Source organism: Mesitornis unicolor, unplaced genomic scaffold, assembly GCF_000695765.1.
Source record: "Mesitornis unicolor isolate BGI_N332 unplaced genomic scaffold, ASM69576v1 scaffold2054, whole genome shotgun sequence".
NCBI classification, from domain to species: Eukaryota; Metazoa; Chordata; class Aves; order Mesitornithiformes; family Mesitornithidae; genus Mesitornis; species Mesitornis unicolor.
In genome coordinates, this window is record NW_010179211.1 from 100959 (window position 1) to 124495 (window position 23537).

At 42.3% G+C, this 23537-nt stretch overlaps 1 protein-coding gene across 1 annotated transcript in view; it reads right to left on the reverse strand.

Annotated features, from left to right (window-relative positions):
• The window catches only part of TTBK1 (tau tubulin kinase 1), an 87783-nt gene extending 67373 nt beyond the window's left edge, over positions 1–20410 (reverse strand). Inside the window, exons 1-3 of the mRNA XM_010182674.1 lie at positions 20360–20410; positions 20067–20225; positions 10645–10792 (exon numbers count right to left, since the gene is read on the reverse strand). Coding sequence (XP_010180976.1) covers positions 10645–10792; positions 20067–20225; positions 20360–20410 — 358 coding nt within the window. The remainder of the gene's footprint in view (positions 1–10644; positions 10793–20066; positions 20226–20359) is intronic.
• Positions 20411–23537: the final 3127 nt, after the last annotated feature.

The following is a 23537-nucleotide window of genomic DNA, read 5'->3' on the forward strand; positions in this document are numbered from 1 at the left end:
AGGATGACGGCACTGTCATACCTCCCTTCAAGGCAGAAGGAAATAGCCCTCTTTCCTCACACACGCCTTCCTCAAGCACGAAAATCACAGCAAAGAGAGCTTTATCATCATGTTTTAACCCAGAAAAGTAAGAAAAGGGGAAAAAAAAAGTTTTTAAAAGGTATACTTAGTATGGGGAGTTTCACAACCATTTTACTGTACTAACTGCTAGATCATGCTTGCTCCTTTGCTAGACTGTTCCACTGAACACTCTAGTATTACAGAAGATCACAAGCTCATACTTCAGAAAATAAGTCCTGTATCTGTATTTTTTTATTACTGAAACAAAGCAGTTATCTTCCAACAAAGTAAAGGAATGGAGGAAGAGATTATAAAGAGTTTTGGCCTGTTAACTAACATAGGCTGGAGGAATAAGTCAGCCGGCTGTTCACAAACACTGACCTGAGGAAAGTTTCCGCAAATATGTGTTTTATTTTGTTTCACATACATTCATTTTTCCAAGCATTTAGTTAAAGCAATGTTTTAATGTTCACCCATAGAGAAATACTCTTTCTATTGCTGCCTTTAAACAAAAATGTACACAATGATCTCCCATATAATACTGGGTGAGAAATACAAATATTTCAGTTACTGAAGTGGTCTTTACCATCCTTCTGAAGGAACTTAAAATACAATCAATAACCATGTTCTCATGTATAAGAATAACTTCAAGTATTTGGGAAACCCTTCCACCCTAGGATAGATATTCATCACCTTGTAGAGACACGATTAAAAACCCCACGTTAATTCTTTAAAACTTCCATTACCTAAAAACTTCCATTACACAGCACTTAAAAAATTAAATGCTGATCCTTTTTATGAGTGTATTTTTCCACGTGAATCAATTTCAAACTGCTGGAAACTGATATTCATTCCAATCTTCTACTCATTTAAGTTCTTAAATATTCCTAATGTATTTTCAACACAACAATGAAACTAATCAAATAAATAGTAAAAAATAAATATGTGACGTTATTGTTGCAACTTGAAATACCTTTTTTTTTTGGTTACAGACTTCATATTTCCTGCGTTTCCACCCACAGAAAACAAATAACCACTCTACTCCCCAAAGCAGTTCAAAAATTCCATCTTTTAAATTTATGCTAAAATTTTGTGATTCATCTCCACAGATGAGCTGTCTTATTGCTAACAGTTCACCCAAAACACTGAAGAAACTTCTACTACATAGATTATCATAAATCTCATGACAATTGTTACTCTTACAGCTGTTACCATACCAATTCTTGTATTTCCTCTGCAGTGTGTGATCAATGCTGAGACGCCAGTGCGAGCCCAGCAGAGGCCACCAAGATGACTGCAGAAAAAGCAGGACGTGACATTCACCATGAGTGTCAGAGCAATGGGTTTGTTCAGCCTTAGGAAGGCAGCAGAGGGGTGGATCTAACTGCTGGCCAGAGCCACCTAACAGGACAGTGCTGAGAAGGTGGAGCCTGACTTTTCTCAGAGGTGCGCAGAGCTGCAACATGGGAAACTCCCATCAGGTGTCATTTCTTTTTCCCCATGAGGGTGGTCAAACCCTGGAACAGGGCTGTGGGATGTCAGTCTTTGAAGAACATTCAAAACTTCACTGGAAAAGGCCCATCAAAACCAATGGTATACTGCTGGCCAAACATAACCAGCATGGCACAGCCATCCAGCAGCTCAACCCTAAAGAGAGCAGCACAAGGAAAGCCCAAGTGGCATAACTTGTTTGAGTACTTGGCACTCTCGGGGTCTCTATTATATGCACAGTTGTGGACATCTAGCTATACAATTGCTCTCACTGGCATTTTGGAAAGCTGCAGCTATTTCTCATGCTCTACATTATAGATGCAATATCCATTTTACAGCTATCCTCTTTTTCATTTGCCTGTCAACATCAGCATCAGGTTTATCAGTTTATAATACTTACATTTCCAGTACTAAGGGGATATTGAATTCACTTCTGTACAAAAATTCTAAAGAAACAAAGGATCCATCAGGACTAGAAAATCAGGACTAGATCCATCAGGACTAGAAAATGAAGTAAGAGTTATTTTCATCATCTTCTAACTTTACTTGGAAATGGTGTCTGTAGCTTGGCAAAGCTGACTAGCACACAGTTTTCTTTCCTTTGCAGTTAGCAAGTTTCATCTCTGGCCAGACCAGCTAGCTGACTTCAGGAACATGCCAGCTCCACCGAAGACAAGGAGTTTGGAACATGAAAGAAAACAAATTCTATGCTGGAAGTAAGGCTTAAATAACTACATTATCCAATAGCAATCTATTAGGATTTCAGGAACAGGGTTAACCTTGCTAGTGCTTCTGTAATAAATAAATGAGCTAATGGACATAAAAACAAAAGGCTGGTAATCGTCTTCTAATCGAACACTTAAAGGTAAAGCTCCCTGACCTTGCATGGCATCATTTCCTCTACTTTCCAAGACCACTGAAAACTTTAAGATAAGCAACTGATGACAGATCCCACACAGGGCAAGGCAGAATAGCGAATTCAACACAGCCTCAAAAAAAGTGTGTTTTAAATCCTCTTTCTTCCACCTCATGTTCCTCCCCCATGCCGTGATACCATGTTTGACACAGAAAACATGTGGCCCAAATGCCAGTTCATTCAAACACCCATAGGACTCTTCCACATGGAAAAATGAAGTGCTGGGCAGAGAGGCTAGAGCTACACCAAGTGTCTGAACCTGCCACCCTGTGATAGCCTAAAAATCTGCAAAGGATAATTTACCCTGCTTTCCAGCCTTTACAGATAGCTTGGTTACATCAAGCTAGCAAAATGCTGTAGAAACATATAAAATGTGTTTACAAAAGTAACGGAATCACAGAGAGTTAAGGCACCACTTTAACACAAAAAACTCATGTATGCTAAAAGACAAGACTAGGACTGGCAAATGAGAAAAAACAAGCAAGATCCCTTTTCTTCCTTTATTTTGTTAGGACACCCTTACCTGTCCAACCCTGCAAGTAAATGGGGGACAAGCAACACAGATCTGCTTCACTATATGCTGTAATAAAACGAGGTACTCAAAAACTACAATGCCGGTGACCAGGCTGCATCTTGCACAGCTACTCAATATGCAGAAGATCTCTGCACTGCAGAATAAAATTAATCAGAGTCCTACGCAATGAAACTGGTTACACTGAAAAGAAGGCATTTACCAAGAAAACGACACACTGAAGAGAGCTTAGGAATATCTGGCTGCTGAGTGAGGTCAAAGGCAAGTACATGGGGCCTCGTAGCCTCACACCAGGGCAAAATTGCCACTGTGGATGAACAGAAAGCAATGCTCAGCACCAGAATAATCTGGCCATTTTAACTGACAATCTGCCTGTTAGGCTGCTCCAAGGAGAATCCCAGCAAAGGAAACTGGATGCTGTGGCCACATTGTATTTTAAGGACCCTGTGGACCAGAAGGCATCCAAAGTGCATGCCTCAGGAGAGATCCTCTTGCACCATCATAGTCTCACAAGCCCTCAGAGTGCTCTCAGAGAGACCTATCAAGAAGTGGGTAAGGACAGGGAGAATACTTTTGAATTCAAAGCATCTGCTGCTGGGCTTCACACAGCCCCAGCTGAGCATTTAGAGCACAGTGCCTGGTTTGGGATGTAAAGATGGTTTACACACTCTTCTTTGCAGCAGCCCAAAAGCTCTAGAAAATAACCCACTGGATTTAATTAGGGATACTGGTTTACTACTATTTCTGCAATTAAAGCTGCTGTTGTAAAGACAGACTGACACTGAGATAGCCCAGGCCAACCATCTCAAAAGCTGTGCAAGAGCTGTTCTAACAGAGCCATTGTGTTTTGACTAACCTCAAAGGCCTCAGAGATGGGAAGAAGAGTCTGGATAGCACTTCACAGATGTTCCTGAATGTTGCTTCACAGCAAACCCAGGGCAACAAAAAAAAAGTCACAGAGAGAGCAGGCAGGTTTCTGTCTGTCTGTATGCCAAAAGGTTAGAAAAGCTTTGATATGGGGAAACATCTGCTCTTCTAGAACTGACAGCTCTCCTCCTTCCATGTGTTCAATGACAGGAAACCATCCCATTCTTTCTCCCCATGATTCCAAAGAACAGGAGCCTCAGAGTCCTGGTTTCTAATAGCAATGAGGTTGTAAAGCAGGCCCCTATCCTGCCTTAAATCATCACAACCACCATGTGTCAGTGTTGTTCACAGAGCGGCTTTCTGTCACATCAACTTTTGTGAGCAAGCAGACCCAGAAGAGCTCCACTCCAGGTACACACCAAATAGCCCCCAGATCCTAAAGGAGGCAGTCCAGACCAATAACTGGTAACTCAGACAGGGAGCCCAGATTAATACTAACCCAAACCAAAATTCCCAAAGCACAAGCTGTTTATAGTGTAAAATCCCCAAGCCATATATGCTGGAGATGTAGAGGCTTGAGGAACTGCTTTTATCAACTACCTGCTGGCACTAATGTAGACATAGCTTAAGAGGGTGAAATAGAAAGCTCAACAAAGGCCCTTCTTACCTTCTGGATAAGCAATTTGCTAATCCACTTAGCCATACAGATCTTATTTCCATTTGTTTTTTAACGTACGTGAGCAAAAGACTTGTCTACACAGCAAAACAATTGCAGATACAACTAATCCAGCAACCTTCTCTGCTGGAGACAAGTTATATCTGCAAGAGTATTTTGCCAATGCAGCTTAGGCTTGGATTCAAAATGCTTGACTGCAAAGTAGAAAAGCCTGATAGGTTAAAATTATGTGCAAATAGTACAATAATATACAATTATCTCACTTAAACGTAATTTTATACTAGTGATTAAGGTAATAAAATGAGGGCTTGGCACCAAAATAGTATTTTTCTGACAGAGAAGCTGTATCCATGCAGAAGTTTGCGTGCAGATGTGCCAAACTATCACTGGAACAGTTTCTGAATTTGTTATAGGCAAGATTTTAATCCTTTGTAGGGTAGTTCTTTATATCTATAGCTATAGATAGCTAGCTATAGCTATATCTATAAAATAATTTTTCTTCTTATCTTTTTAATACTATTACTTTGATTTATTTTCCCTATATTTACCAATTACACACACTCATTTCTTATTGGTGTATACAATGAATTTTTCATATAATTTCCATATTGCTTATTACTTATTGCACATTTTAGAGATAAATATAAGAATGTATTACTGCAACAGTCTGCTGTCTGATGTGGTTCATTAGACTCTCTGTGACACCCAGTAGCTGGAGCTGCACAGCAGCCTTCTTCAAGGAAGGGAAATTTTCTGATCCTCTAGGTAAACCTAGTCCTGCGTACTCCTTCACCCATGGAAGGGACAGATAAGCCAGAGATAACCAAGCCTGACAGAAGTGGTGAGCGACTCCTGCAGTCAGGCCAAAAGGGTTGCTCAGGCTGGGGTTGATAAACAGCAAAGGACTTCACCTACGGCAGACAGTGGGTAAACACACGGTACGATCTCAAGCAAAAGAGAGGTCCAAGGTCGTAATTGGTAGTGGTCACTGGTTCTACAACAAGGTAGGGTTGCCTGAATGCCACCACATGGTAAGGATTTTAAAAGAAAGACCTCAAATGCTGACTCATCATGTAAGAGGCCTGGTATCGTGGAGGATCCCATCTGCTTGTGCTGCAATGATGATATGGGTAAAAACAGGCCCTGTGGAGGGTGCAGGCCTCCTTGAGCAGCAAGGACAGTAATACACATTGTGATACACAGGTCAACATTCCTAATGGTACCAAAAAGAAAATGCAATTTCCCTGTTTCCTAAGAAAGCTTATCAACACACACCGAGGAAATGGCTTTGGTTCAACAGCATCAAGGCTTTGTCAGAAAAGGGGACCCACAGGACTAAGCCAAACAATGCTTGACAAATATTTAAAAAAATGTTATCTTGTGCGGCTCTGATTAGAACTGACCAGATAGAGCAGCACCAGACAGAATGTCCTGAGCCCTGCAAGCCCAGCCAGAATAAGGAAACACTCTACAGCAACTCTGTAGGACCAAGAGGTTTCAATTTTCACTAAAATAGTCCATTGAAAGCAAGAAAAAGAAATTTTGCTGGGAACTTTTTTGGGTAAATGTGCAACAACAGAAAAACTGAAAGCTCCAGCTCATCACCTGCTTGGGTAAGAAACTCTGTAAGCTGACTTCTCAACCACGTTTCACCCAAAGTCTAAAAGGGCACCATTGCTGGTGCTTCCCAGCCTCAACAGAGTATAAAGATTTGGAAGGCTGGTCAGAAGATGATCTATCATCCTTGCAAGTAACAATACAAGTCAGAAAGAACTTTGCCTTTGGAAAAGACATTCATATTTAAAGAGATTTTTAAAAAGCACTATGCAGCCAAAAAAATCAAATCCAGTAAGAGCAGAACAGAATGACTTTACAGGGCAGCTGACAGATACTCAAGTGGCAGTGATCTCACGTAGCCAAGAAAACATATCACAGAATTGTTCACATTGGAAGGTGTTGTGGTTTAATCCCAGTGGGCAACTGAGCACCATGAGGCCGCTCGCTCACTCCTCTCCTACCCCAGCCCTGGTGGGATGAGGAGAAGAAAATATAACAAAGCGCTCATGGGCCAAGACAGGGAGGGTTCACTCGCCACAGGCGAAAAACAGACTCAGCTTGGGGAAGAAAACAAAACAATTTAATTCCTTATCAGTAACATCAGAATAATGAGAGATACAACCAGACCTTAACGGCAACACCTTCCCCAACTCCTCCCTTCCTCCTGGGCTCAGCTTTGCTCCTGATTTCTTTACCTCCTCTATCCTCCAGCAGCGCAGGTGGATGGGGAATGGGGGTTGCAGTCAGTTCATCCCACGCAGTTTCTGCCGCTCCTTCCTCTCCAGGGGTAGTGAGGCCTCCTCACATTCTTCCTCTGCTTCCACATGGCATCCCTCCCACGGAAGACGAGGAGAAGTTCTCCACGAACTTCTCTGTAGGTCCACCCACAGCTGCCGTTTTCCTCATGAACTGCTCCAGTGTGGGCTTCCCATCTGCGTGCTGCAGTCCTTCCCACAGACTGTTCCAGCACAAACTTCCCATGGAGTCATGGCCTTCTTCAGGCTCAGCCACCTTCTCATGCGGATCTCTGTTCCACTGCTGAATCTCCAATGCCATCTCACCATGGGCTGCAGTAGAACCCCTGCTCCAGAGAACATCCTACCCTTCCTTTCTTCGCTGACCTTGGTGTTCGCACAGTTGTTCTCCTCCCATCCCACTCTCTCTGCTGCAGGTTTCTACTGCTGGTTCTTGAAGAGTTCCCAGATCTCTTGGGCTGGATCTGCAGCAGGACTTGAGCTTGAGTTGGGGCTGGACCAGGCTGTCCAGGCCAGGGCTGTGCCACCCACACCGGGACTATGCTGGTCAGGGCCTGGGCTGGGAGGGGAGGGGGATGTGCTGGGCCCCTCTTAGATATGTAAATTCGCAGAGGTGCTGATTGACTTGGCCTTGCTCAGAGGTGGGTCTGAAATTTAAGCCAGGGGAGTTTCTAGCAGCTTCTTACTGGAGCTATCTCCATAGACCCAGTCCTGCTACCAGAAAACCCCCCTCACAGAAACTCAATACAGAGAGGACCTCTTGAGATCATGTAGGCTACTCACCCTGTTCAAGCAGAGACAGCTGGAGCAGGCTGTCCAGGGACGCAACCAGTTGGGTTTTGAATATCTCAAAGGATGGAAACTCCACAACCTCTCTGTGCAACCTGTGCCAGCATTTGACCACCCTCACAGTAGAAAAGTACACACAGTGTTTATGAGAAGGTATAGAGGCTCTCTAGAAAAGTCATTAACTGATTAGTTCCCCAGTTGTTCTGTGTGGATAGCCAGTGCAGAAAGGACATTGTGAGGGATGTGCTGCTGTGTTCCTTACGCGGTGATTCCACAAAGTGTTCCAAAAAGTTTTGTAGTTGGCAACAGCCTGCAGTCCAAACCGATCAGGAGCTACTGCACTGAGAGGTCAGGCTACACCCAAATCAGGTCCTGAAGTAGGTCTGTAGTATGGGCTAATGGCCAGCCTTCTCTATCCCAAACTGTTGAAGCTCTAGCAACTTGCAAGACCCTGATCAAAAGCTCTGAAAAGAGCAGCAGCTCATTAGTCCTTTACTGTTGGTGTGATACCTAAATAGAAACCATTTAAAATGGACTGCAATGTTCAATTCTACCAGAAAAGTACAGAGCAATTTTAGACAACACTGGTCCCTTGCTTTTCACCTGGAAAGCCATGAACCAACTGTATCACCCATGATGACACCACCAACTTCCTACATCCACCAACTGTTTCGATAAAGTCAGCATCTCCCTTTCTGAAATGTTTCTCACCTCTTCGCAACAGCTCACAGTGAAAACATATACAATATATGATTCCCAATTCTCTCAACCTTATTTCTTATTTTAACTTTATCATTTATTTCAGTAAGGCATTTGGGGATTAACCTTGAACCGAAAAAGCTAAATTCTTCTTGATTTGTAAAAATATGGCTTTAGTAATGTGTCATTATTAAATGCAGGAGAGCTGATGCATAGCCAATTCTGCTTCCTCTGTCTTTTCTGTCCCTTAATATTAGCTAACTGCTTTGCCAAGAGACTTTTCCTAATTCCACACACTGCCACTCCCTCTCCCCAGTCACCAGGATCATGCTGTGTACAACCGTGGGTACTTGTTCAAACATTTGGTATTCTCAACTATTTTCCAGAAATAAACATTGATGGCAAAGCACAAGTACTGGTCAACTCCCTGCACATTTTCTGATTCGGTGACTTCAGGTCCTGCTTTTCAAGCACTCCCTGCCATGGATGTAACACATACTGACACTAGCCAGCATGATAGCATCGTCTCTTGGTATTCTAATAATCTGCTGCTCTCACTCAATTCGGAGCAGTTCCAAGTGTACAGCCAAATACAAAAATCTACATCTCTGCCTTGCTTGCTCTCACTACATTGCTTTCAGACCTCAGCCACCTGCTCTGCTGTCCTCTGGGAGCAGTGTGTATTCAGGCCTTACACAGATGAACAGCAAGCTTCCTCCCAGTGACCTGGCTTGATTTCTCCTATGTTTCAGTTCTCTTTACACAGTTCAGCTGCATCTATTACAATACAGTGTATTCCAAAAGGGCCTTACCAGTCCTCCTCCTCTTAGAAGAGCTGAACTGTGGAAAACTATTTGACCTTCAAAAAGAATTCACTGACATTTACCTAGAGGCAATCTGTCAGAAACATTGAGTAACTCGTGTTTCACAAGACCTGCAACAGTTTCACCCTCTAATTCAATCGGTCTCAGGAGATTTTGCGCAAGGCCAGAGGCACAGACATGGACACAGGGCCACAACACTATCTCTGAAGCATGAGCTCTGCTGATAAGGATACTACTCACTGCTTCATGAGATGGTGTTTCTTCAGCCCAAGTGGGGATCCTGCAAAAAGGAACATCCCTTCAAAGGCATATTACACTAGAAGATGTCAACCGTACCTGTCAATAGCTGGCCTTGCCTTCACAAGGAAATCCATGCACAACGCACTTCAGCAAACAGCAGTTCTCAGCTCCTCAAAGGCAGATATGGAAATTTCTTGCTTACATCTTCCCTTAGCAATCAGTTTTGAGTAGAAGCTCCCGCACTGTTCCATCAGCCAGGAACAACTGCAGCAGGACTGCTTCCTTGCACCCTTCGTTGTTATACTGTATCTCATCTGCATTGCAAAAGCCTTTGGGATACTGGCTGGCTTCTTTCACCCTACTCTACCAGTTCACTCCTGAGAATGACTGGGACTTTAAAGACTTTAAAGATCAGCACAGGAATTTTTAACTTTTAGCCTTATTTATAGTTCCATCTGAGTAAACATAAAGCAGCATCCTGGCCTAAGGCAGGTTCCCCTTCAGTGTAATTTAAGTGGAAGCAGGGTTGGACACGAGTCAAGGAAGGCTCCTATTTTGCTGCTTCCCAGTCAGTTTGAAACCTGCTTACAAGCTTTGCCAGGTTCAGCTATAGAAATCGATGGTTCCAGGGCTGACTTTCACAAGCAAACCAATACAAAGCTGTGTTAGGGAAAATTAAGAATATGCATATAATTCAAAACCATTATTCCCCAAACTAAAAGACCTAAAATCACTTCACACTTTGCCTTCGGGACAGTCAAGTACCTGAAAAATTAACTAATCACCAGTTTCTCTATACTTCCAATTTTTGCACTCATCTACTACTGTCAACCATTTTACTTGGAGACTCCATCATGCTCACAGTGGTACAGTCACAAACATTGTCCTGGTCCTCTGGGAGGCAATCAGCTAACCTCATTTCTTAGTCAGACACCGTTTGCTCTATTCCTTATTATCTACTTAGTATCCCTAGACTGCACAGACCAGTGTACCAATAGTTCAGTTTAAGTCTCCCCTTTGTTCTTATAGCCTGGTGAACAAAAATAGTCCCTGTAGTTGGAAGTCACTTGAGCAGATGCTTTGAAGAATGCAATAACTTTCTGAGCTGAATGACTTAATGTAACATCACATACAGATGGAAGCTGAAGAGAAAATTATAAAAAACTTTTGCAACTTGGGGTTCTAATTATTAACACACATAGTGACCTTTAGCACTTCTGAAGAGCTTTCTGCCTTACCTTGCAGCTTTTTCAGGACAGCCACTTCCATCTTGAGAACTTGCTTGGGCTGCTGGGCTGATTCCACCTTCAAGGCCACATTCTCACGAGTCAGCAGATCCATCGCCTCATAGATCTCCCCAAAGCCACCACCACCAATCTTCTTCAACTAGAAAAGCAGAAAGAGCTTTGGTACAATGTACAAGAGAGACAACATTACATTGACTCTCACAGAGTCAGGCATTAGCTTCTTTACTGCACAGGGAGAACTCAGCTCTCAATCTGTGCTGTGCCTGAATACCTTCACTGCACAGCTGGGCAGAAGTCCAGCTACCCACTTGACTGTGCTATGTATAAATTCTTTGCTATAACAACAAAGAACAAGCTTAGCAAGTGCCAACATGTAATACACTTAAGAGCAAATGATAACGCCTATTACATCAATAATGTTCTTGCCAAAATTCAAGGAAAGACCCTTCAAGGAGACAGCAGAACCACTATCATGTCCTATCAACAAACATCACTGCAGTAAAACACAACCATGGTAGATGGAACTAACACTTTCAAGAAATAAGTTAAATGAAGTTTCTATCTCATTCACAGGATTTTAAATACAGAACAAAACACTCACTTGAATATTTTACTAGGTGCTTGACCTGCTCTGCTAGTGAGGTTACTTCAATGTCACATTTCAGACAACTGCCAAATGCATTACCTCAAAACAGTTACGTACAAGCCGCAAGTACAGCTCCATTGTTTCTCATTCTCTCTTTCTCTCTTTTCTTTTTCTTTTTAATTTTAAACCATACCAAATGAAGCTTTCTGTGTCTCTGAGCAAAATTAAAGACTGTTTCACAATAGAAGGATATCACTACTTGGAAATCAAAACAAATTCAGTTGACATAAACTCAAAGCTAAAGACGTCCAAGTTCCAGCGTATTTGATATGCACCTACTAGAGAGAGATCCTCTGCCTGTTCTAAAGTAGCCACCCACGCAGAGAGCAAGCTGGGATCCTCTGCCTTTCCTGGAAGGTGATTCCTTGATTCTCCTTCTGCTGAGACTTGACAGCATATGCACATACAGTTATACATATGCATGTATAAGGCAGACTCCTAACGTGTTGCAAGTGTCAATGTCTATGCCAGGAAAATTATTTTATATTTGTTTCTCTCAGATATATTTAAAGCATACTATGCTGCCCAGGAACAAATTCAGGTTTACAGCAGAGCTAGAACACGGCTCCTTTGATCTGCTTAGCACTTGTTCACTGAACTGAGCTGCAGCCCTTCTCTCCAGCATTTTGTGTTCCCTGTGTTCACAACTGCTAGAGAAGCCCTGAGCGCTGCTTCTTTCCAATGGCAACAGTAACACTTGAAGAGAAAAAGGAGTTTAAATCAGGCAGACAGACAAACTTGTATCTTGCACAATGTTTAATGAGGTTTAGAAGATATTTTAGTGTCTTCTGTACCACAGAAGGTCTGTCCTGTGCATCTGTCCAGTTTCCTGAGCAACGGGCACTTCCACTGAAGGGTAGGGCTTTTTTAATTCTTAAGGCAACTCAAAACATTTGTTCTTCTGGCTCCCAGGTCAAGAAAAACACCTTTGCATGAAGAAGATAGTACTTTCTGTATTAAAACCCTGACTATTGTCTCTGAAGCTATTTCTTGATAAACCTTTGAGAGCTGCTGTCCAGAGCCATTCTTCTCCTTTTTCTTGTTGTTTTTCTTTATAAACTTTCACTGGGATAAAAAGGCATATTCATACAGTAAACAGCCCAATAACTGGGTCACCACATATTATTCATAAATTATTACAGTGCAGCCCTACTTCTACTTGGAAATTCACACTGAGCTGGCTATTATAAATCTTTCTGTCAAAACAATGCTACAGTCAGCATAGCAACAACATGCCAGCTAATAACTCAGGATTCAGTACACAAGACCTTCTGCTGCCTGATATATTAACAACACAGAAGGGAAAGGGGTAATAAAAGCTGCAGAAGGCAGAAAGTTTAGTCAGGATCTGGATGGAATTTGAGGAAGATTTTAAGAAGTCTCAGTGGGAAAATGGGGAACATAACAAGCAAAAGTCAACAGTAATAAATATAACACAACATAGCTGGGATGGAGAAGAAACACAGGCTACCCAAACAACTCACTGGGTTACAAATTCAAGAATTGGATCTGGGGAGAAATATTGCTGAGCCAGCACAGATGCACACAATGATCCTTTTCCATTCACTGGCCTTAACAGGGACAGCTCCCACATCCAACACAGTTGCCAAAATGCAAAGCTACTACAATCTAAATGGAACAACACAGCAATATGATTAGGATAGTGGCACTATAAGGATCTGTAGGAAGGACTGGTCATGTACAATGCACAATATCGATTCACCTTGCTGCTAGTGGCTCTCACTAAGTTAGGAGTGGTTCATTTCAGGATGAAGTGAATGGAAAAACTAAGAACAGACTAGGACTGCTACCTCAGAAAAATTAAAACAACGTGTGCATCAGAGAAGCAGGTTCAAGAAGAAAGGTACAGGTATTGAGGCTGCTCACCTGGGAAAAGAGTCAAGTCAGAGGACCCATACAAGTCTACAGAGCAACAAATGCAAGATGACATGAAAGAGACAAGATCAGAGCTTCTGCTGAATTGGAAAACCATTTTCATACACACATTCCAGCCAATAGGTGCCCCTCACTGTCCAAGAGCCCTCAAGCTGCCTCTGCTTCCTCACATCCTTTCTCATCCTCTTATGGAAATTATTCTCTGGCATACTTTTCCCAGCACACCAGATGGTCCTATTCATCATTACCAGCACTGCCATCCTCCTTGACTTTTCAGCAACATCCAGAGGCCATCAGCAGCCATTTCCTTTTCTTTGTTGCAGAACAAGTTGTTATCTTCCAACTCAAGGTCTTGGCTGAGGTCAGGGGCTTACCACACAGGCATTTCCACATTACTTGGGTACTCTGTGGGAGTTCACGATCTAAGGTGAATTCAGCACAGCCTTCTGCTGGACACAAAGAAGAGATGGGCATGTACCACTCAACAAAATAAATGAATAATGAAACCATTAAAGTAAAGAAAGAGAAGGGAACACCTAATGAGAATCACCTACGTGGTAATCATGAGTCACCAGCCCATACTAAACCTCACTGCTCTGGAAATAGTATCTTTTCATCCTGTCTCCTACCTTCCACCAGTCCATGTGCTGTTAAGACTGGGTTACAGCCTGACAACATCAGTAGGACTCATTCTACCTAAATGCATGAGCCTATATGTGAGCTGGGCATCCAGGTTTGCACTACAGCCTCTGGAGTCAAGTGAACAATTCATCTGATCAAACACAGGTATCAATTTGGACTTGCACATAGACAACTAAAATGAAATAAGCTGCATCTCAAACATGGTTTCAATCCTTTCAGCATCCCACTAATGGCCACATGACCATACAGCTCATGGCAGTGCTTCTTCCAGTGCTGTGTCCAGCTCCAGAGCCCTCAGCACAAGAAGGACATGGACCTGGTGGAGCAGGTTCAGAGGATGGCCACAAAAATGATCAGAGGGCTGGAGCACCTCTCCTATGAGAACAGGCTGAGGGAGCTGGGGTTGTTCAGCCTAGAGAAGAGAAGGCTCCAGGGACACCTTGTTGTGGGCTTTCAGTACTTAAAGGGGTCCTATAAGAAAGATGGTGACAATCTTTTCTAGCAAGGCCTGTAGTTACAGGACGAGAAGTAATGGTTTTAAACTAAGGGAGGGTAGATCTAGACTGGATATAAGGAAGAGATTTTTTACAACGAGGGTGGTGAAACGCTGGAACACGTTGCCCACAGAGGTGGTAGAGGCCCCATCCCTGGAAACACCTGTGTGATTCCATAGTCTAAGAGGTTTCAGGCCATATTAGGCCCTTGAAGTAAACTCTTACTGAAAAGCCACTCTACTTGACCCCTCAGTGTAGGGGATTCCAGGAATTCCCCAAACTGAACTGTCCCTCAGGACTACCAAAACAGCCATGTCCTGATGCGGGAAGCCACTCCCAAGAACTCCCCTGGGTGTATCAGTAGTTACACAGGACACAGATGGCTCCCTTTGAAGTCTCCTTTAAATATCCTGAAATGTTTTTGATTTATCCTGAAAAGACTCTTGCAGCACAATCCTCCAGAGCCTATTAAAAAACAAAAACAAAAACAAACAACACAGCCTTCTCACTAAGCAGAAATCAGTACTCACAGAGGGACAGTTCAAAAAACCAAGGCAACACAGCACCTCCTGTAACCAAAAATAACCTTCAATTACAAATTTAATCTTTTATTCAGCAAGCGTATAATACACTGCTGCTCTAAACAAAGCCTTCCAAGGATATTACATAAAGACTAAACCTTCCCAGGAAAACACTCCAGGACCAAGCCACGTGTGGTTCAGTCCCAGAATTGGTGGCAGGGTCAGGAACAAGAACATGTCTTCTAAATCCAGAGCAAAAGACCAAACCAAGAGCCAGCGACCTCTGGTGAGCTCAGCCAAGGTCAAGGCTGTCACCTATGGGCTTCAAAGGCTGACAAGGTCAAACAGTGACTACTGTGACTGCCTTTTAGGAGCACTTGTATAGTCAAGGCTGCAAACCTTGCAGCCCAACTCAATGGGCTACTTGATCCAGCAATGGCTAGTAGGCCTCATCAGACCTAACAACAGGTGAAGATGAGCGGACCTACATTCACTAAGCTCTGAGAGTCCTCTCAACTTGCTTAGGAGCACTGGAATTATACTGCTATCAAGGGAAAACTAACTTATATAAAACAGGCATGAACTGAGGAGTCAATCAAGAAGTCAACCAGCCACATTCTAAATCATCTGAAGACCTGCCAAAGCCCACTTAAAGCAATTCAGAGCAGAGTGAGACCAAAAGAGGCCCAAAGACTGACAAAGCACCTTCCTTGCCCCAAGTTCCCTCCTGGAACCATAAATGGCCTTTGGGGCCAGGACAAGGTGAAGAGTTCACAAAAGTCTGTGGGGCTTCCAGCAAAGTTTCCAAAATAAACAGGAGAAGGACAAGTGTATCGTCAGTTCAAGAACCTCAGAAACCTGGAACAAATCAAAGCATGGATTGCACCTGACAAAAGAGTCACCACTTGTATTCAAAGCTTGGTGCAGGAGCTGCCAGCTCTGTCTTGCTACTAAGTCTCCGTTGTGAATTCTCAATACAAAGCGTTTAGGTGAAATAGAGATAAACCCATTCAGCCCAGTTCAAAGCAAGTACAAGTTATGTCTGAATTTGTTCCCTCCCCTGAACAAAGCGGTTCACATCATTCAGAGCATGTGTGGATCCAGTCACCCTCTGGGGTCTCAGCAAAACGGTTTCAGTACTGTCCGAATTTCATCCAGTCAAAGCATCAAAAATATCTGCAAGTAAAGAATGACTTAAAATAATGCTATTCAAGGCCAAAAGTTTTTATAAAAAGCATAAGCACTCTGTGTCCATGCCTTTCTCCAAAAATAAGAACAAAAATATCATTGCTGTCAGACAGCCAAACTTTACTGTCTTGGAGTGACAGGAAAATGGACTACCAACAGGCTAACTGCAGAGAACCAACATCTTCATTTGTCAAAACTTTGTCAGCCAGTGTATAGGAGGAGAGGAGGAGAGGAATTCAAGGAATACATTACACAGATCTAAAATTAGAAGCTGGCTCAATACTGGAAGCATGCCAGCACTACGAACTGCAAGGTTCAGGCAGATGCTCAGCCAGAGACACTCACAATGGGAGGACAAATTATACAAAAAGCCTTCTGGCAGCTGAGCCCCAGCATCCCAGAAATGTGCCACACACCTGCTTGAGCAGGACCCATCACCCACAGCAACGCTTGGACGCTCTGGCTTGCATGCTATGGATTAGATTCAGAAAGGTCTATGATAAAGAAAAAAAAGATGCTACTACTGACATTACAGCTGTATGCTCACTTTAAGGTACACTCCCTTTTTCATCTGTCGCTCAATCCTATGCTATCCATTTCTTGCACCAACAGAGGTATTTTCACATTTTTTCCAGATTACTTTGAGCCCCGCACAGCTCGCAGTTCTGACTGAGAACACACCAACACCGAGTACAGCAAGGGGACAGCACAGAATGCCTGCCTAAATGGTGTGCACTTCTCGGGGGGCAGAAGCGACTGCTCAGCAAAGGCACACAACACACAACTCAGGTAGCACACGGCCAAATGCCTAGCTCTGCTCAGCTGAGAATTAGAATTTCTCATTGCTATTTATGCCCTTCGGCAAGTCATGTGGTTTCTCAGGGCTTTCAAGTGGGGTAATGGCCTTACTGCAGTACTGAAGACTACTGTGAGCCAACATCATAGAACATAAAGGGCTATTTCTCTAGTTAAAGGTAGCTGTTGTTGACAATACAGCTGCACATTTCTGTATTTTCTAAGGTACAGTTAGTGGGTAGAGCTTCTAGCAGTCCCCCGTCACAGATTCAAGCAACAATGAAGCCACCAAATCCCACATTTAGTGCCTCTACCAAATTTAAAATTAGTTTGAAATGTTCCCCTATGAGCATAACTGAGCATATCTTAGGCTTTATTTGGAGTTTTTAGTGCTTCTAAGAGTTCTGCTGTTTTCAAGATCAAAGTTACTTTGTTTAGGCTGTGTTTAAAAAATAGCCCCATTATTTGCAGAAGTTTTAGCACTCCTGTCTATGAAAGAGAAACACAAAATTTGATGAACAGTAGGAATGGCATAAGCCGAGTCTAGCCAGGGTAAAGGTGAATGGAGAAGAACGAGTATTTGCAACCATGCACCTGAAGCAAAGGCTTAGCATCAGGAGAGCATCTAAATTCAGCTTTGCAAAGAAGATGCACCAATCTGACCAAATTGTAGGCTCTGAAGAAGTTTTCATTTGTGCAGGGAGGGTCAGATAAAAGCTTCAAGCAGCATTTTCTGAGAATCCCTTAAGCACAGAGCATGTTTCAAGTCCTCTACGTCAGTTAACCTGCACTAGTATCATCCTGCCAAAAGAAGTATACGTGCTCCAGCCCAGAACCGCAAAAGCACAGCAAGACTTTCCTTCAGCTGTGCCAGAAAGCTTTGGGAGGGGGATAGGGGTTGTCTCCACTTTGGTATCTAATCACAGAGAAAAGTGAGATTCTCCATCTGCTCTCAGGAAGCATGGAGACTGAAGAGCAGTTTGAATTGCTTAAATATAAATAGGCTGTCTGGGGATAGGCCAGAAAGAAAAGTGAAGGCTGTGGAGAAAGGAGGAGCAAAGTGCCAGGACGAAGAGAGGCAGGCAATGGGGGAGTAACAGGAACAGAGCAAGGGGGAACTGTCCAGGCCAACAGAGATACAGGCATGAGGCAAGCCTAAGGAGATGATGCTGTGTTGTCTGAAGAGGGCTGTTGAAAATAACCCATTCACAGCCTGGAACTGAAGTGAGTTCAGAGTCCTGAGTCCCTTTAGTCCTCTGCTCTTCACAGCCCACTGCAAAACTCACAGGGCAGCTGTACCACAGCTACATAGGACAGAGAAACGACTTGGTGCTAAACTAGCAAACTCACTGCTGTGAGTTTGACTACTGCTGGTAATCCAAGCTAAAAATGGACACAATGGCACGCATGGGATTTAATTATTTTTTTCCAGCTTTCTAAAAGCAAAGTTTTTAAAGTCAAAAAACAAAAACTCTCAGAAAACACATACAGAGTTTCAAGAAGTATTGAAGGTACACGAAGTACAGGATCCTGTCACATGTGATATTCTAGTTTTTTTTAACTGAGGTGATAACAGCCTTGTACGTAAGAGGAACAGCATCCTCTGAACAAATTTGGTAGCAATGAAACACAGCTCTGGAGAATGAGATTCTCCCCATGTCTCCATGCTCTAGTTCTGCTGGGACAGAGGTTTTTTTTTCTTTCCCTCATAGTACTAATGAGAGTTTTGTTTTGGGTTTGTGCTGAGACTTATATTGATAACATGCCAGTATTTACATTTTTCAAGGCTGGTTTTTCAGTCTTTCACCTGCACCTGTGGTTATAGTTTCATTTAGGTATTTTTCAATTTCTCTCTGCACAAAAGGATGAGGGGGAAGCAAAAGCCTGAGATTTTCTGGGACAGGTGACCCAGGACAGATGAGCTGGGTCTGATTCAAGTGAACCAATAAAACATATTCTATCCCACAAACATCACACTCACTGTAAATTGCAGAATTTCCTGGCAACGACCCTTTCTTCCTTTCTCTTCTTCCCTTCAATCCCTTCTTCCTTTCTTTTCCCTTCTACTTACTTCGTGATGGTGCCTATCTCAATTCCTGAGGCTTACGCCTCCTTTGTTGCATTTTCATTGGTGTATAGGCAGTGACTGCTGCTTGTGAACTAAGCATAATTTTGATTGCTTTATTAACATTGTTCCTAATTTTATTACAATTCATTGGTTTATTTTCTTTTAATTATTAAATAGTCTTCATCTCAACTTGCTGGGTTAAACCACAACACTCTACCACAGCAGCCTTGCTGAAGTCTCTGCTCACAAGACATCATTAATCATGTGCTCATTTGCTGAGTGCCTAAGGCAAGACAGCCAGGCCCAATCTATAGGAGTGATGAACATGCCTAAATGCCCATGATGTCAAGTGGAGTTGTGCTTTGGTCATAAATGCTAAGTCTGTAAAAAATCATAAAAATCAAGATCTAACTATATTTGAAACCCCATTTGTAAAAGTAAGTTAATAGTTCTCTCTTGTATCACCTGGTAAAAGCATGAACATTAAAATTAAATACGCGTATCTGACACAGATACTTCAGCAATGAGAAACATAAAGAGCTGAGTTTAAATGGCAAACTCATGCCATGAATTTAAATGGACAGTGACATCTGCAGCCATACAATGAATACATAAAAGATGAAACTACTACTAATTCAGTGAACCCATCCAGCTTGCACAACAGATGAGACAACTGTCCCATGAAGAATCAAAACTCTTCACACGTGATGATACAATTTTAAAAAGTATCCAAACAAACTTACACAGAAGTTGTACCAACAAGCTCATTGTGGAATTTCTGACTTTTGAAGTAACTCACATTCCAACCTTAAACATTTGCTTTTAAATTATTTCACTGTAATGTGATTTATTTATGGGCACATCTGTAGTATTCTTTGCAACACTAACTTGAAACCTAAGTAAAAGATTACTCATCCTGCTGTAACAGTCCAATCCTACCTAAAAATCCTTGGCAGGTTTAATCTTCTAAAAATACCAGACAGTCTAAAAAACACTAGAGCAATATTAACCATGCTCTTGCAGTATCTTACCAACACGTCAAACCATACCACTCCACTGTCGCTTGCCGGAGCCCAGAATTAACTAGACAAGTTGCTATACTACTACAGGAGGAGGAGATCTGTTTGGGCAACCAAAGGAAGCACAAAGCCAGAGCTACTCACCACTTTCCAGCGATCTTTGACCACATAATTGGCCGGAAGGATGTCAACCTGTTCCCCTCCTCCACTCATGTTTGGTTCGTCCTTGATGACTGCTGCTAGGCACTGCATTTGCCAGCCAGAGAGTATTTTAGTAGCTCCCAATTTAAATGAGCCATTTATCTGGGGAAAAAAAGGGGCGGGGGGAAGGAATAATAAAATTAGTACAGGTCATGGCAGAAGTGCATGCTACATTTCCACAGGTTTGGCTTACAACTAAATCAGAACCGGTCTCTTAGGAAAGAACGCAAACTCACCTTGCAAACACCTGAGCTCACTCCATGCATAAACTTGGCAGACGCAACCATGCTTCAAGTCAGCAGCATAAAAACTAAAAGGGCAACAATTACTGGCTATACCATGCAGGAGTCCAGTGCTCTTGGGCCTGACAGCCAACAAGTCAAAGAGAATCTAATGCCAAATGCTGCGAGAGCTGTTATTGTCACCAGGCAAAAAGGAAGGTCTTGCTTTAACAGAGCAGCTGCTACATAGGCAGTTTTTATGGTTTTCATTGGACGACATCCAACACAAATCAGGAAGGTTTGCCAGGTATCGCATTCAATAAGCCTAAAAGCATCTGAGTAGGGTAGAAGGGCCTTTAGAGAGCCAGGATTACAGACACTATCACTGCAATGAACAGCCAAGCAAAGACGATGGGGATGGTTAGAAAGGGCGTCAGCCATGTATAAATTAGTCCTTCTCATAGCATATACACAGTGCCAAAAATTACCACATTAAAATACAAAGAGATATCTTGTTCCTATGGTGCCTGCATTCTACTTCATGCCCCTTTTTTTGTGGTTTTATAGGGAGCTCCAGATAACCTGTGCTGAAATTAATTCTGGTTTGAGTTTTTTTACTTATAATTCTTCTACAAAAATGACTTTCAAATATACATTAACTCCTCTTTCCTGGAAGAAAATTAATTGAAACAAGACTAATAAAAGATCTTCCTAATGCATTTTGTCTCTTCCTCTAAGATATCTTTCTGGCTTTAGAAGTAGGCCAGATCTTTTATTAAGCAGGGATCTTTTATTAAACTTTCTTGGTAGTTTTATCATCCTTCCCCCAAAACATGAAAAATTTTCCTTCCTAAAAATGAATGTTACTGTAGCACTCTGACCGCAGACCTAAATAAGACTAACAACATAATGCCAAATTAGAAAAAAAAGGCCAGAGCTGGTCATTCAACCATCACACTTCTTCAGGCCCAGAAAAAGGAAAAAACTCACCAGTGAATTATGAACTCAAGTGGAGAAAAGAGTTCATTCCCTAGCAATAAAAGGACTGAGAAGGAAGGATAGGAAGTGACCAGTAGGTAGTGTGCACAAGGAAACAGCAGACAAAAGTATGTCAAAAGTGCAAGTCATAGAGGATGATCAAACAAAACACGAACAAAAGATCTCAAAGAGATCATCTCAAAAGATCTTCACAAAAGAAGATTTCATTCTAGATATAGAAGATAACTACACGGAGAAAAGGAACAGCAGACTAATGCAGTAAGAGGGCTACTGAGAAACGTTCATACAATCCAACATCTGCTACAGTACAATCAAAAGGATAGAGGAGAAATAAGAAGAAACCAAATATTAAAGAAATTCAGAAGAAAGGTGCTGCAAAATGCTTCAGATTCTCATAGAAAGAGTCCTGCATCTGTATGGGGTAGCAGTCCTTACAGCCACCAGGCACTGAAGTAAGAAACTGGAAAGAGAGAGTACATGCTGTGTTTGGCAGCACAACATTTGTGCTGCTGCTTCCTAATGAGCAAGTCTAATGCCATTCCCAGGCTCCTTTGTGCTCACCTAAATATCTGAACTGGCCATCCCTAAGCTGCCAGTGAGCTCTGCACAGGCTGTGCACCCAGCCTCCCTGCACATCACTGCAACTGCACAGGTCTGAGAGTCGCTGCAAAAATCTCTTCTAAGGCTGGATTTTCTTCTGCTATTTAAAGAAAAATAATTTAATTATAGCCTGTCCCAAACCCTCAACATTAAAATAATATTCAAAATCAATATTAACACACAGGCACAGAGGCAGGTATCCCCTCCCTACTCTTGAAGCTCTCTTGGTATCACTTTGTGAAGACAAGTACAGCACGATGAAGGCTCTGGATTGCAGGGGACACAGCTGGATTGCAGCTACACATCCAGGACGAGGGGTGGCAGTAGCAACAAAGAGACATAGAAAGAAGTTCCAGAGTTGGAAAGTCAGCCATGTACTCTTTTTCACTTTGAAGCAAAACACCTAAAAAAATGGTACCTGATGCACGCATTAGCGATGCATGCGCATAATAGGATTTCAGTCTAGTGACCAGTGGTGGAAAGTAATCCCAAGGAGAGACAGAGCTCTCAAAGCTATGCAAGGTAGAACTGCTTTCCCTGGTGCACTATTCCACTTTCCTATATCAATGTGACAATACATGTGCACAAAAATAACGTGTTTGTTATTTAAAGGCGTTGCATAAATCTTCACTGGCTTTGAAGAACAAAATCCTCCTGGGCACTACTGTGAACAGCAGCCATTTGGCAATATAGAGTCACAGAACTAAGTTCATGGATATGTTCTGGTATAGCCAGAGTGATGCAACCAAAGCAAAAGCCAATTTAATTACAGCTTCAGACAAATTTCAAGCTGTTTTAGATCACAGTAGCAGCACAGAGCAGTGTTAACGTATCAAAAATTTGTTCCTGAGGCAGTACTAATACTGCAGAAACATGCTCAAGCCTATGGACCAAGGGTTTACCAGAGTAACACTGAAGCATTGCCTACACCCATGGCAAGACGTAACACAAGTTAACCTGGATCTCCAGAGGGACCACAAAGAAAGGGCAAAAGAAGGTGTGACATCACCTTTGTGCAGAAAACATAAGTACATTTAAATGATGTTTTTAACTTATGCATTATTGCAATTCCTTCTAAATCAATAAAATATAGTGCAAATATTGTATGACTAGCATCAAAGCCTGCAGTCAGCCCCCTGCTAGAGTCGAGTTTGCTAATGTAGCTACAGAAGGGAGGTATTAAAAGTTGGTCAGTGAGCGAGAGGTAAGACACTACCAGCTCTTCCCCAGAACACAGCAGAGAGCATAATTTCTGCATGTTAAATGTTAAATGGTGTTGAGTGGAACTGGAGGAGAAGTGGAAAGATTCTATCCCTCTTGAACTCCTGTAAAGCTGTTCCTGATTCAAAGAGTGACCAAGCATGTGAATGTTGACATATCTGCATCACTTTTAGCTTTAAAATGTACAGACCGTAGAATGTAAAGATACATAATTTTGAAGATAGTGACTGAGAAGACAAGAACTAAGATTGCATTTTTCTGTAAGAAATGTACAAGATGTCAAGAAATTATGATGCTCCTTTCCCACGAAGACAGGCAAGGGAACAGAGCAATCCCAAGATACTGTAAAACTGGCTTCCTAGAAATAGCAAGT